Source organism: Acanthopagrus latus, chromosome 18 (assembly GCF_904848185.1).
Source record: "Acanthopagrus latus isolate v.2019 chromosome 18, fAcaLat1.1, whole genome shotgun sequence".
In the NCBI taxonomy this organism is placed as follows: Eukaryota; Metazoa; Chordata; class Actinopteri; order Spariformes; family Sparidae; genus Acanthopagrus; species Acanthopagrus latus.
In genome coordinates, this window is record NC_051056.1 from 6,467,287 (window position 1) to 6,483,464 (window position 16,178).

General features: G+C 40.4%; 1 protein-coding gene across 1 annotated transcript in view; it reads right to left on the minus strand.

Moving 5' to 3' along the window:
- Positions 1-570: 570 nt before the first annotated feature.
- Positions 571-16,178, minus strand: part of uvssa (UV-stimulated scaffold protein A) — a 40,815-nt gene continuing 25,207 nt past the window's right edge. Inside the window, exons 10-15 of the mRNA XM_037077839.1 lie at positions 9,332-9,521; positions 8,344-8,475; positions 8,008-8,191; positions 7,795-7,897; positions 3,647-3,827; positions 571-1,456 (exon numbers count right to left, since the gene is read on the minus strand). Of these exons, the coding sequence (XP_036933734.1) occupies positions 1,363-1,456; positions 3,647-3,827; positions 7,795-7,897; positions 8,008-8,191; positions 8,344-8,475; positions 9,332-9,521 (884 nt within the window). The 3' untranslated portion in view covers positions 571-1,362. The remainder of the gene's footprint in view (positions 1,457-3,646; positions 3,828-7,794; positions 7,898-8,007; positions 8,192-8,343; positions 8,476-9,331; positions 9,522-16,178) is intronic.

The window sequence follows — 16,178 nt, forward strand, 5'->3', positions numbered from 1 at the left end:
AATGTTACAATTCTTTAAACTTTAAATCATTGCACTGGTTTAAATGTATTGAAATTCTGCGTGAATACATTTTGAATTGCTCACACCAGCTGTGCTGCTGCATAATTGACTGAATTTTAAGGGCTGTAACCTTCACTAACAGAATAAAGCTTGTTAATGCTAACTTTATGCTTGGAAAACACCAAATTTTAAAGCATGGTGGTTAAACCACAGAATCTGGCATTCTTTTACTGCTCTTATATACTGATTAATGCCAAGAGCGGTCTAAAACACTTTGTCAAAAGTCACTTTGTCCTGACAGTCACACCCTTCTCTGATGCCATGCCCACCATGCCAGATCAGGGCCAATACTATGAAAATGAAAAATTACAGGATGGCTTTTATGCTGCCCAGTAAGTTGATAGAGAATTCCAAAGTTTAACTCTCGGTTACATTATTTGCACTGAGTGAAAGTAACCATTGACACAGTACTGATGCTGTCAAAAGGCACTTGGGCAAAAGGGTCATTTAAGAGTGTGGTGAAGGTGACAATGAACAAAGTGAGATGAACCATACTAATGTACTTTATTGAAACAAGGCATGAACAGTGAATTAAACAATGGACATTTACACAAAATAGGATACTCACTCACAGGGGATAGTATCAAATATATGCTTTATGTTTTGGAGATCTTATAATTAGTATAATTTGAGATATTAATTATTTCTTAAGAGTCTTCCTGACCAAACTTTCTCACAGTATAGCGCAGCAGGTGTGATTGCTGAACGAACCCTGAATGAAGCTCATTAAATGGAGGACAGGAGAAAGACCAAAAACACAGCAGAGGAAAGACTAACAGTTTAGTTCTTGAAAAAATCTTTTTAATTGGCATCATCTTCATTCATAGCAAAAAAAAACACAAAACAAATATAAACCAAAACACTGAACAAAAGAATGCTAGAAAAAAATTGTTAATATTGTGTCAACAGTACTTGATGAAAAATAGACTTGGCTCATAGAAAGGCAATATTAAGATAAAAATGGAAGGTTTTATTTTCTGGGCGCTGATCATTTTCCATTAAGTGTTTCAGAAGCTGCACGTGTAGTCAGAAGAAGCAGAACACATCTTTCAGGAGGATGTGTGTACCTCTGGTGAATGATCACATCTTAAACAAGCTTTGCCTGAACAAGCACAGTTATAATAATTCCAAATACATTAGTGTTTGATTGCTATTCCAATCACGATAATCTCATCATACACAGTGTGGGCACAATCAATAAATTAAAATCTTCTCTGCTCTCAGTGCGAGAAAAGTTAACAAAGTCTTACAGAAAAACGGTCCATCTGAGTTCACTTCAAGGAATATAAAGCTGGCTGAAGGTCAGTTAAGAGCGTAGTTGAACTGGTTGGAGAACTTCTCATGTTTTCTTCCGTCAGCTTTACTCATCACTTGAGCTACTCTGCGCATGGTGCTCCTGGAAGAAAGGACAGAACAGAGATCATTACAGACTGTATTCTACATACATTAAAAGGATAATTGGTTAATATAATATATCTAATAAGCTGAATATGTTATTGAAGAAATTTGACTGTTGGACATTATTAAGGTGGACTACAAATATCCAACCCCAGTGTTCTCCAGACGTGACACCATCAAGCTCCACTAGAGTTGCTGATCACATGAACAAAGAAAAAGCCTTCATCTGTGGTCAGATGAGACACAAACTGAGCTGTCTGGTCAAAACAACCACCAATATGCTCGTCGGAGAGAAGGTGAGGCTTTTAACCCCAAGAACACCAAATTATTTAGGAAATCCTAAAATCATCAGCCAGAAGATTTGGTCTTGGGCGCAGCTGGGTGTTCCAACAGGAAAATGATGATGAAAACATACATCAAATGTGATGTAGGAATGGCTAAATCAGCCTAGAGTTTAGGTTTTGAATGACCTGAACCCCATAAAGAATGTGTGAACTGTGCAAGAAACAAGTTTGGACCAGAATGCCAACAAATTTAGTTGAACTGCACAGATCCTGTCAAGAGGAGAGGGAAGAAGTTCAGCCATAGTCTCTCCCGACTGAGATTTCAATGAACTTTCCCCCAAAGAACAGCCTCCCTCCCGGCGAGTGTGACAGACAGACAGTGTCCTGTTTACTGATGGCGATTACGTAATAATGTCATTTAGAGCAGAAAAAACACATCTTTGTCACTTTCCAGGATGTTTGGTGGATTAGTATCTCAACCATAACACATTATAACAGCATCCATATAATTATAAACAGTCAGCGGGTACAGGTTTAAAATAACAAGTAGACAAAGACACCAGGGGAAATGCCTTGAAAAAAACACAGACTTCATCATTGTGACATGTACTGTCATGCCTCTTCAAGCTGCTTGGCTCTGCGTGAACAAACACAGTGGAGAATTGGCGAACCGATCATGATTGGAGATCACTTAGACGTTTGGTGAAAACAGCTCATAAAAAATCAACAGTAGAACTCCCAGCTATGTTTAATAGTAGAAGTTTAAGCATTTCCCTACACATAATGTGAAACAAAATCAATGGACTAAACAGCTGTGTAGCCTTAAGAAAACTACTTATCATTGAGGCTATTCAGAAAAAAAGGCTTCAATTTGCCAGGGAGAATAAAGACTGTACTCTGGGGCAATGGAAGAAGGTCATGTGGTCTGATGTGTCCAGATTTACCCTGTTCCAGAGTGATGGCTACATCGGGGTAAGAAGAGAGGTGGATGAAGTGATGCACCCATCATGCCTAGTGCCTACTGTCCAAGCCTGTAGGGGCAGTGTTACGATCTGGGGTTGCTGCAGTTGGTCAGGTCTAGGTTCAGCAACATTATGTGCCCAAAAAATGAGGTTAGCTGACTATCTGAATATACTGAATGACCAGGTTTTTCCATTAATGGATGGCACTGACATATATCAGGATGACAATGCCATGATTAATCGGGCTCAAATTGTGAAAGCCTAGGTTAGGACTAACCCTAGTCCTATGTTCTTTACAAGTATATGTAAACTTTTGACCGAGACTGTACTATACTTCTTCATGTGGCAACTACACAAATGCCAGGACCCAAGGTTCCCTAGCAGAATCTGAGTGAAAGTTAGCATAGTCATTTAGCTACTACCTACCTACCTATATATAGGACATATTTATATCGTAAAATAATCATTCCACAGCCTACCTACTGTGGTACTGATAGAATATCTGTGGAGTTCATGTGGACAGCGAAGCATGTCTGCTTCACTGTGTGAAGATTAATGTTCAAATCAATGACGTTACTGTACTGTCACAATTTTAAAAGAGCACTCCACTGATTTTACACATACAGGTCAGTTAATGCACCATGGAGAAAACTAGTCAACCTGTGAAAATATTTCTAAAATGTCTGGGGTTTTCAAGGGAGATTTCCAAAGTCTGGAAAAATACCTGATGACTTGAGTTAGGTCTGACACTTCAAATACTTGACAGAAAACGTTGAACATAATTGAAAGATGAGGGCATTCCACAATCAGTGAGGGTCAAATAAAAGATTGAAAGATGCTACAGAGGTGCATTATGGGAGTTGTGTGCTTCTGGGCTCTGAGTGTATGGGCTAAAAAGGTCTGAATATCTCAGAAGTACAGGAAGTACAGGAAGTGACATACTTGTTAAATACTTTTTTCTCCAGCCTGGAGCGGGCTGTGTTGGCCGTCTGCTTCACATCACTGAGGTTGGGGAATTTCTTCTTCTTCCCTTTCCCTTTCCCTTTTTTCTGCACCCTGTCAGAACCCAGGTCTTCTCCTGTTGCAGCTTCAATGTCTCGCATCAGCTCTGCATCACGCCAGTCTACAACACAAAGAAAAGAATCATTTAAGTGAGAAGAAGTAAGACGAAATTTTCCTATACCAGATACTTACTATGGTTTTTGGAAATTGGCACAAGAACATATTCAACTGTAGGTATATACAAAGCTCAAGGGTCGTCATGTTGGGAAGCTTGGTCACACTTCTGTCAGTCACGAGTCAGCTTGTGCTATTATACCCTGAATGTCATATTTGAGCATGTGCTATGATACTGGATAAGCTTGGGTTCAGCCAGCTTTACTTTGAAAGCATTCCAAAGCTTTTCAGCGTCTGTTGTAACAGAGCTGTGCTGGATGGGTGACACCAGTCTCAGATGTTTTGGAACCAGAAACAGAAATCTTGCTCAAACAGAAGTCTTGTTTTGAACTCTTGCGAGATGCAAGTTTTTTGAAGAACACGATGGTGGAAACATTATTAAGAGTTGGAGAAGAGTTGGAGTTTAATTGGAGGAATTGCCAGTGAGAATATATTATATCAAAGTTATGGCTAAATATTTAAGTTATTGTGACCTTCTGCATGATGCAACAACTGCCTCAACTCACCTCTTGCGAGACTTCAGAGTTAGACTTTACCTTGCAAGCACGTGAGTCTTGTCTTATTATTTAACATAAAGATATCTCTCGATAGGAATGGCTTCTGTAATTTGATTAGACTTTTAGAATAACAACCTCAGCCTGTCAGGAACTTTTAGTGGACATAACTTTGATGATCTGCTTTGGCTCAATGGATTATTTTGCTGCCACTGGCGCCATGTTGTTGCTGCCAGCTGAGATGATATACTAGACCCATCTCAAAACTTCTGATAAGTACAATTTATGTACCAAAAAGAAGGATATATTGGGCCCAGGTTTAAAAGTAATGGAATTCCGCTTCAATTTTTCCATGAGATTTGGCTCCTCATAACATCAAAGATGGTAATTTAAACATGGAGCAAAGAGATTTTTACTTGCATTTACTTGAAGTAAATGTGTGATTTAAAAAAGAAGCACTACTTTTGTAAAAGTACTGAAAAGAAAAACAATATTATCTGCCAACCTGAACACAGGGCAATGGCAAAGAGAAAATTAAGACTGAAGCACACAGTAGAGAGGCAAGTCAAGAAGCAATGCAACAGTTTGCTAAAACTGATTTTTTATTTACTTTTAACACAAAGTCTTGTTAATGATAAGTGTAATGAAGTAATTACAGCTGATAACATAAATGAGCTCATACTGCACAGTTTTACAGAGCATAAATCACAAACTGTGACGTATAGGCTCATTTGGATCCAATTCTGGTGTTAATGAAAAGTGTAATGTCATAATTCTAGGCGATAAAGTAAAAGTGGCTGTAATGCAGAGTAATTGTGGTCTACACAAAGAGACAATTCTAGTTAATGGTGTAGTGTGTTGGAATGAGAGATAAACCTGCAGTAATGCTAAGTAATTGCACTGTGATTATGATGGGTTTGAAGCTGTGCTCTGCACTCTGTCAAAACACTGACCCCAGCTCAGTGTGTGCATTTGTTGGGGTGCAGGGGTGCTGGGGTGGGGGGAGGGTGGGGGTATTGAAAAGCAGCTGGTGTATTTAGGAGAATAATTGCAGCTGAAAGAGGAGCAGCTGCATTTTCATTGTGTGTCTGGGTGTGTGTCCTCTATTACTTTGATCTTGTGCTCTTCGGAGTTTGAGAGAAAAGGAAAGTGAAAAATTAAGAACAAAAACAGAGATGGGAAAAAAATGTGAAAATGTATCATTTATGAAAATGATGATGAAAGAAAGAAAGAAAGAAAGAAAGAAAGAAAGAAAGAAAGAAAGAAAGAAAGAAAGAAAGAAAGAAGAAGACAGCAAAGAGAAAATGATAGTCCTCTGAATTTAATCAGTGTTGCAGCAGGGCTCTTTCCTCTGTCAACACCTCTCAGCCCCTCCAGATGGGTGGGTGTGTGTGTGTGTGTGTGTGTGCATGTGCATAGAGACAGGGGCCAGGCCACACACACACACACATGTCCACAAAGGCATCTGGGGTCTTTGGTTATTCAGACGTCTCTCAGCTATGCACAAAGCACAAGCACCCAGGATGTGTGTGTGTGAGAGACAGAGAGTCCAGAGTGAAGTGGAGCGTCAATCCAGTCCGTCAGTGAGCTGCTTGGACTCCTGTGTTTGGTATTTCCGTCTGTGTGTTTGATTCAGAATCCCTCAACAAGCTTTTAAATTCTAGTTCAGATAATTACGCAGTAAAGGTAAAGAAGAAAAATCGAGGAAAATCCTGTGATTGTGGAAGTCCAGGTATTTTCTACCGCCACGATTCTATGTACATTTTGACTGCACCAGTACCGCAGATTAGCACCGCCTATTACAAGAGAAGACAGATTAGTTGCACTTTTCAGATACTGATGAGGGAAAACAGGACAGCAGCCTGCACCACACTGTACTTTGTTTTATAGTTAATTAAAAAGGCAATAAAACTTGCCTTAGTTTGGTAAAAGAGAGAAACTTGAATTTGGAAGTTTGTTTTTCTTTTTGTGTCTGTTAATTCTTTTTAGTAAGGGAAATAGGTGTGAAAAATATCACATTTCTTTCTCTTTTTCAAATTAATAGACTAAGTGGCCCTTCTACTAAGTAGTAGTAGTGTAAAGACCACATTTCTACGCAGCCATGAGCTTCCGTCGATGGATTTCACCACCTGCTTCTTTTCCTCTGTCAGTGAGCAGCTTCATCAGGAGGTTCATGCAATCCCCCAGCTGCAGTACTGACTCCACTAGGAGTGACTAGCTTAGTAACAATGACCAGATCCCTCACCAGCTTCCTACCCACTGTGTTCAGTTAAGCACAGTGGAAGCTCCTCTGCTAGGACCTTTTTGTTTTGATGCTTTGCATTTGCTATGAAGCTGTGTTTATAATGTGCAGCCATCAAAACAATACAGGCTTTCAACAATACCCCATGTCATAGGGCATTGTTAGAAGTCTGTTTATTGGACATGATTTGGGAAGGTAAACATCATGAGGTTTACTTTTCCAAATCATGTCCAATAAATTGAATTTACCACAGGTGGACACCAGTCATGGTGGAGAAACATCTCATAGGTTACTCTAACTCGTTCGTAGGTGTGACCCATGCAGTACTGAGTTTCCTCCCCAGACAGCTTAACAACCACTCACACCTGGGCTCACCTAGCCCTAGCAACCAACATAAAGGTCGGTTAAGTCAATGACCCACTTGTGGCCCTAGACCCTGAAACTCAGCCCAGCCCCGTGCAGCTCGATTGGCATTCCCTGATTTTTAACTTAAACAATTCCTAATGATTAGATGTATGATCTAAGTATTCCCTTAATTTTCCATCCATCCATCAGAGCCAGTTCACATCAATATGATTTCTGACCAACAGCTAGTAAAAAAACACAAACATTCACTCGAGGTCCACTTGCTACTGTAGTTTTTCTTCCACTAATTTTTCCAGTGCGTTTCAGGGTCATCCTCAGGTTGCTCACTGAGCAAGCCAATATGGACAAAATCTCCAGGAAAAAGCACGCAAGTCAAAGCTGAGTTCCAGAGATTTTTTTGTTTGTTTCCTATATCAAACATGAACTTCCACCAGTATTTCCTCTGTATTATGTCAAGGTAATAGTAATTAGTTTTCATTAGATACGGTATCATTTGATCCAATTGAAAGAAAAATACTTTCACACTTGGATAATTATGTGCGTTTTTGCAGCATCAGATTTCCTTTCAGATATATGTATTTTAGCATGCTGTACTTTTAATTACACAGGGTTCCTACAGCTATTGTTGTTCCTCTTCATGCAGTTACATTTGGCTATATTTGTGTGTTTGCACACACTGTCCACCACATAACCATGGCAGCATATTTAGGAAGCATGTTTGGATGCGGTCTCTTAAAGGGTCAAGGAAGATTTCAGTTCCAGTTAAGAGTGTTCAGGAATGGTCAGTGTGCATGTGAGCGTTCAACCCTTACCAGGTTGCTCCTCTCTCTTCCTCCTCTCCTCTCTCAACCGGTCCTCCTCCCTGATGGGTCGACCCTCGTCGTCTCGAGGAATGATCCGGCCGTGAAAAGGACACTGGAGGACACACACACACACACACACACACACACACACACGCACACACAGTATGGCAAACAGAAGGACTCAGGCATGCCTCTAGTGTCGCTTTGTGTTTATCCTGTTACCTTGACGCGGTCTTGTCTTTGACACAAGCTTCCATTGCCCAGTGGAGCTCTGCAGTAATGGCTGACAGGAACGAATCTTCCAGGGAAGGAAATGTATCTGCTCTTGCTCTCTGCCAAGAGCTCCTTGTTCTCCACCTCCACATCTCCCTCAGCATGAAACCAGAACTGATGCTGAGAGGCCGACCTGCACAAGAAAGAATGAAACAAAACAAAAAATCGTTCTACACAGCGTGTTGACACACACTGTGTGTGTGTGTGTGTGTGTGTGTGTGTGTGTGTGTGTGTGTGTGTGTGTGTGTGTGTGTGTGTGTGTGTGTGCGCGTGCGTGTGTTTTACTTGACGATCTTGCCAGCGTTGGGCTGCTCCTGGCCCCAGTAGTACAGGTCCAAACCAAAAGGAACCACAGGAGCATCAGCAGCCTTCTGGTCTGAGGTGGGCTGCTGTGAACTGGGAGCTGAGGAGCTGCAGCTGGAGGACAGACATGTAGAGGGAGAGGTCAACCAGCATCATGCACAAACAAACTCAACTTATAGTTTGGGTGCAAGAAACCTTTATATATGTGTTGTGTGAGTATGAGAGAGAGAGAGAAAGAGTGATTGAGTGGCTGATCCTTACCAAGTACCACCGACATGTTTCTCATTTGTGTAAGAGTAAAATTTGACCCAATAACTGTTAAAAACTCCAAGATCAAAACCAAGCAAGGTGGAGCAGCTTTTAGTTTTTAGGCTCCTGAGCTGTGGTACAAGCTTCCTGAATACCTGAGGTCAACTAAAACTGTAAGCTCATTTCAATCAGGACTTAAGACATTACTGTTCACCGTGCCATTGTATCTGTGTCTAATGTATACATCTAATAAAAGCCAAACAGTTTTAACAACATGCAGTGATAGCTTCACAAAATGGGTTTGACTCAGTGGGCTCAATCTGGAAATACAATTTTCAAAGACATGGGGAAACTTAAAATTGTATTAGCCACAGCCGTGTAGTTGTGTCACTTAAGTGATTTATTAAGATAACAGAAAGCAGGTCAGGAGAGGACACTGTCCTGTCCCTCTCAGTGTTGTCAGAGTATATCTATATGGGCTATAAACAATAGTAACACATATTTTCTCTTCCTGGCCTCAGCTTTTGGTTCATTATCTGTCCTAGGATTCGGAATGGACTTATGAGATGTGAAGTTGGAAGCTAGACTGGGGGGTGACAGGGCACACTGAGCGGGTGCAGGTAGAGGTGAGCTGAGAACATGAGAAAAGATGTCAGAGAAGGTGAAGGAAATTGAGAGATGAGGCGAGAGGAAAAGTGACAGGACTTGTCAGTGGGTGTACCTGGGATCTGTGGGTGGAGGAAGGTTCTGTCTGAGGCGGAGCAGTGTGGCAGCTGCACATGTTGGATCCTGCACCTCCTCTGCCAGCTGTTTTAAGCGTCTGGCTGAGGGGGACGACACAGGAGGAGCCGTAGGTCTTTTAGCAGGAGTATATTTTGTGACTGTTGATGTGGAAGGAGACGGATCCAAACCTGCAAACAGAGATAAGGGGACGTTAAGATCAATTTGAATGCTTCAGTGTTATGTAACACACCTCGCTGGCCTGTTGTTTCTCTGCTGCTGAGAAAAACCTGTAGCCCCACTGGCAGCATACAGGAAACAGTATGTCTCATCTAATCCATACATTCGTAGATCAATACAACATTTTCCACAAAGTTTACTATATATTGTATTTTTGTCGGTTCGTCATGACTTATTTGGCTGTTAGGTCATAGATTTATAGTGCAACAATAAAGGGAGATCTGAACATCCAGGATAAGTTATGTTTCTGTGTGTGCGTGTGGTCGGTGAAACACCATGCAAATGATCTGCCCTATTCAGTGGACCTCCACTTATCCTGTTTGGCCAATAGTAGGAATATATTTGCTTATTCTCCTTACCGCTTGGATGGAAATGTGTGTTTATAGATTACAGAAATCATCTTCACAATATGTGGCTGCCGGTGACTTTCCTGGCCTCAGCAATAAGGGCAATTTGTGTATCTACACAAAATATTAAACAAGACTCAAAAAAGAAATTAAGGTGACTGTGGAAGACATAGAGGGGAATATGAATATGCTGACTTCCCGTATCGTTGAAGCCAAAGGATGAGTTGCTGTTTTGAAGAACAACACAGATACATCTGAATATCAAATTGTGGTGAGGCAAGGAGAATTGAAAAAACTGCTAGACCACATAGATGACCTGGACAATAGAGGTGCTGGAGCACCAGTTCCCAACACCTGCTGTGGACACCTGCTGGCCAGCTAAGATGAGACCAGCAGGAGGGAGAATGGCCCCGGCCCATCATGCTTTGCTACCTGGTTGAAGAGGAGACACTTCGTGCAGCTCGGGACAAAGGACAGATCTCACTGCAAGGAGCCAAGTTCATGATCTTCCCTGATTACTCCAAGCAAGTCAATGACAGGAGGATCTCCTTCAAACAGGTGAAACTGAATTTGAGAAACAGGGGAGTGGAGTATACATTTAATTTCCCTGCAACTTTGAAGATTAAACGCAACGGAGCACACCATCGATTCAACATGCCCGAGGAAGCATCAGAGTTCATCAAGAGACGCCAGTGCCTAAGAGTAAGGCCTCCGAACCTGCTAGATTGATATACTATGGTAGTACAAACTCGCAAAATGTAATATTTATTATATCTTTATATAATTATAGATATTATATATATCATAATTCTTCTTTATATGTTTTTGTCTCACTGTCTGGCATATGCTCTATGCAGAGATCATTGATCCGTGGGTATTGTCAGACACTGTTACATTATAATGGCTATTTTCCAATAGAGGCCAACAGAGACCACATTTTATTATGTAATAAAATGTTAGGTTTCCAAAAGGTGGGTTTGGGTGATTCTAAAACTTTTGGTATGTGGATGTATTTGTTTATTTGTCTTTGCCAAGGCTGTTCTGTTTTTGCCAGGTATGTGCATACTTTACTTTTTGTGCCTTAAGCTTCTATGTTTTTACAATTTCTATTTTGTAATACTAGACAATCTCCTCAGTATCACCTATGCATGGCACTGACAAGTTACATATCCTTATAACAATATGGCAGGTATAGCTGATTTAAAATTAGCCAGCTGGAATCTCTAGGAGGTCAACCATGTTAAGAGACAAGAAAAATTGACATACAGCATCTAAAGAGGACACTGCATTTGTTCAAGAGACATATTTAAAGAATGGAGAATCCTTTATGTTAAAATGCAACCAATCAGAGCCAAGAGAAGTGTCTGAGAAGTGTCAATCATGTTCATGCATACGCTGCTGGCAGCCCCCCTCCCTTACGCAGTGCATACTTGGCAATGCCCCTCCCCCAGGCAGCACCTGCTCTCACCTGGTCAGATACGTTCAAGCTCAAGCTCAAACTGTGAACAATGGTGGAGAGGCAACAGAGCAGAAAAAATGCCCCACCATTGCCCACATCAAAGAGAAGAAATAAGAAGACTGATGAAGAAAAGCAGTGTAAAAAGAAAGAATTGGACTGAGCCAGGGAGAAAACTATGATAAATATCAGAGTGTCATCTCAGAGGTGGAGGGAGCTGCAGGATTTGTAAGGACTCAAGAGCGACCCCAGCTTGATCTATGTTTAATTCTATTTTTAAATCACAAGGCTAAGATGGTGGTGGTTACAGTAATACTTGCAATAGAGCATATCACCTTATGATGTTGCAGCTGAGCTACGTAGCTTGTTGGTAAATCTAGCTTGTTAGCTTGTATGCTGACTCCAGTGTTTCGCTTTGTGTTTATGGCTTCTGGTTAGCAAAAGTGTCTTTCAAGTTACCGGGCAGTTACACTGTTAGTTTGTGTTCAGTAAGCTCTGAAGTGGTTGAAGGAGGAAGAAGGAAGGAGGGAGGAGGGAGGAGGGACCTGGGAGCTGTACTTTTTCTGGTCGACTTTTTTCTCATCACACCAGACTGGAGCTTTAAATGTTTACGCACACAATGTGGATAATCCGGAGTTCTTTTACTACCTTTCCTAACTTCTTTTAGAACTGGAAAGCACTAAAAGAAAATAACTGAGCTTTAACAAAACTTTAGACCAAGATTTAAATGAATGAAGAGCTAATGCAGAGAGACTGCTGCTGCCATCAGACAGCTAGCCTCAAATCTAGGTTTATTAGAAATTTAGGTTGAATAGACATCAAACCAAACTTACTGGGAGACAGGCAAAAAAAACCAGGTTGCCTGCTGGCATACAGCTTAAAACAGCTAAATAATATGAACCACATAGCAGGTATACGGCGGATAGATGGAGCCATTTCTACTTCCTCGAAACAGATAAATGTTTTAAATCATTTTACACGTCTCTTTACTCACGATAAGGTGAGTAAGACAAGCAAAGGTTCGATGTTTTTTTTACTGGTTTTAATCTCCCACAGCTCTGATAGTGACAGAGACTTCCTGGATGCTCCACTGAGAATAGAGGCGATCTCTCAGGCAATAAGTAATAGGCCTCTCAATAAATCTCCTGGGACAGATAGCCTCCCCACCGATTATTACAGAACCTTTGAAGATATTATCTGTCCTTTATTAGTTGATGTTTATAAAGATGCCTTTAAAGCAGGATCCTTACCACTATCTACGCACACTGAAGTTATATCTCTCACCCACAAAATAGGGAAAGATGTTTTGGACCCTCGCAGGTACCGACCTATCTCCTTCCTTAATTGTGACCAAGAAAATCCCAGGAAAAGCTCTCGCTCTTGCTGTCAGAGGTTATTGGCAGCATAATTCATATGGACCTATCTGGCTTTATTGCAAATTGCTACAGTTCTGACAACATCAGAACACTGTTTAACTTACAATACATTACACATGACTCTACTCACCCAACAATCGCCTTGTCATTGGATGCTGTCAAGGCCTTTGACTGTGTGCAGTGGAGTTACCTCTTTAAAACACTCAAATAATGTGGTTTTGGAAAAAAACTTTATTACATGGATAAGTACCTTGTACTACACACCTTAAGCTTGTATTCTAACAAATGGTCTCGTATCTGACCTATTCCAAGACAGACTGCCCTTTAAGCCCGGGACTATCTGTGATGCTGTGAGAGCCCTTGGCACAGCAATTGAAAAATAATACTCACATTCATAGAATTACAGTAGGCAAAATTAAACATAACATTTTATTGGAGAATTTACACTACTCTGGATATTGCATAAACTGGGGGCCATCTACCAAATCCACAGATAACTGGTTTGGTTTTAAAGATGCAGATAGTACTGATATTTGCATATATGTCTTTGAAGAAATTGTAAACAAATATAGAGGCCAAAACACATCAGTCCGTATGTGTTTCAGATGCCTCAAAAGCTTTTGATTGTGTTAGCCAAAAAAAGTTGCTCAGTTGAGTAAGAGAGGGGTGTCCAAATACACTGTGAGAATCCTGGCTTACTGGTATGCCCACCAAACTATAATATACAATGAGGGATAGTGTTTCAGCCCCATCAGGTGGTGGAAGACAAGGGCAAACTTTGCCTCGAGCTCCTTTTAATGTACATATTGATGACCTGTCAAGGCACGCAAAAAAATAAAGTTTAGTTTGTGTACAGATGGAATGAATATGTCTGTTCAGAGCATACTGTACACCACTTTATACTGCACACACTTTCAAACTATAAAAAAGCAGGCTTACGGAAGTTAATGTCTCTGAAAATGAAACAGATTGTGGTTTGTTTACACATAAGGTTCAGCATTATACTCTACCAAACCCTGCTTCATACAGATGCCTCTTTATAAGACACTGATGTATTATTAGTATTACATTAGTATTAGTATTATTTTTAAACTATGGTCTGTAATTGTGATTTATTTTATGGAATGTCTTGTCTTTTGTCTGGACCTTGAATCTGAAATGAAGTTTTAAATCATTAGTTGCAAACCTTGCCAAGTTTAGGATTGGGAAATGGGTGTCAGGTGTGTGGTGTACATAATTCAGTTATTTTGGTACTATCAAATTTTCAAATTAAAGCCTCGCTCTGCCTCCAATGGTGGAATGCAGACTCCATCTGCTTTTAACCACCAAATAGCTAAGGTTTGTTCAGATACTGAGTATGTTAAAACGCACAGATCAGATGGAGGGAAATGTGTATAGTTGTGTGTTTGGTCTGTGCTTGTGTGTGTGTGTGTGTGTGTGTGCGTGCGTGCGTGCGTGTGTTGGGGGGTAGAGAGAGAAAAAGAGGGTTAAGGGGGTTTGAGGAGAGAGAGAGAAAGCGAAAGATGAAAGGCGGAAAAAGGTATTGATTTTCTCGGGTTAAGCAGGGCCTGTAATTAAAATGTTAATTTGAGAAAGAGAGAGATAGTGTCCTGACAGCACAGAGAGGGATAAGATAATCAGAATGACAGAACAGGACAGAGGGGAAGAGAGAGCAAGAGGAGAGAGGAGGAGATATAGATGGAGAAAGAGGAAATAGAAGGTGGAGAGATCAAGCCAAGCCGTCTCTGAATGAATGAACACTGGAAGAAATTAGAAGAGAAGAAAGAGGAGAAGAAATGACAAATGTGATCTATTGGCTGGGATGAAAAGAGTCAGAGGAAGACAGAAAGCAATAGAAAGACTATTGTAATCACAAAAAAATTAATGTGATAGGAAGAGGAACAATGGCACATGAGGACTACAGAAAATTATTAAACCACAAATGTTCACTATTCAGACCGTTGAAATCCTAATAATTACTTGTTATTGCCTTCTCCAAGAGGTTGTGTTTTGTCATCTGTGTCTGTTTGTTGGTTGGCTGGTTGGTTTGTTAGCTGGATTAAACTAAAACTACTAAATGGCTTTCCACACAACATAGATAGGAAGGATGGGTCTTGGCCCAAAACAGATCATGTTAACTTGTAGATCCGGATAAAGGGAAGGATCCAGGGATTTTTGTCTCACTTTCTCACAATCTGAGATGGGGCATTTTGACATTTTCATTACATTCACAAGGAATAATGCATGGATCTTATATCAAAACAATCACTCGTAGACTGGTAACACTAAGACTGAGTACAATTTGACAACAGATATAAATACCTTTTATTTGATATTGGAAAAGGCTTGATTAAATCATAAGGGATTTTTGGCCTTGGCTGAGGTATGCCCTTCTGAGTGCTATTCTATTTTTTTATTGTTTTATATTAAGATAAAAATATGTATTATTTTAACTCATGTTGACCAAATTAGCTTGTTGTTATCAACAGCTCCAACTGGAAACATCACAAATGTTAATCACAAATGATAAAACAGGTAAAAACTAACCAGAACGATTCTAGTAAGTAATACTTTCTGCAATAGTAGGGCAAAAAGATATGGTAGAAGAAAAAAATCTTAATGTGATTATTTTTACAGTTATTATGATTACGATACCATATTAGTGGGAAACAGCAACATGATGAAACAACTGGAGGGCATATTCATTCTGGCTATTGATTTTGATCAAACAGACCATGTGTATACAAGACACTACTCTTTGGTAGTATGTTTCATTTAATCAAGCAGCAACAATAAAATATCACATTGTCAGTTCAGGGATTTCTCTGTATATTTCTCTCTATATTGAAACAAGAAGGCAGGCTGGTATGTGTGTGGGTGGGTGGTAAAATCTGGGTGCAGGGCTAATAGGGGCTCATTAAAAAGGTTGCATTGTTAATTTGGTATGGCCCCTGTAAATCATTACCTACCCACTAATCACCCTGACACACACAAAGACACAGACACACAGACACAGACAAACACACACACACACACACACACACACACACACACACACACACACACACACACACACACACACACACACACACACCAAACACACAGCTGTTTTGGGAACATCAGATACAATCTTATTACTTTAACGTCTAATTGATTAGTAATGGAGGGAGATTGGAGTAGAGAGGGAGGGGCTCACAGGTAGAGAAGAGGCTCAGTGTAAATGTAATGACTCAGGAGGTTGGTGGGGAGTACTTACCAGGGGTCAGAGGTCAGCTCACAGCGACAACAACTTGACTGACCAAGCAATTACAGCACTGTCAACAACATGTTCTTCTATGGTGTCAAAAACATGGAGGCATAAATACAGACAAAAACATAAACACACTAAATATAACATATTAATCTTTATGGATGATGTGAGAAACCTGA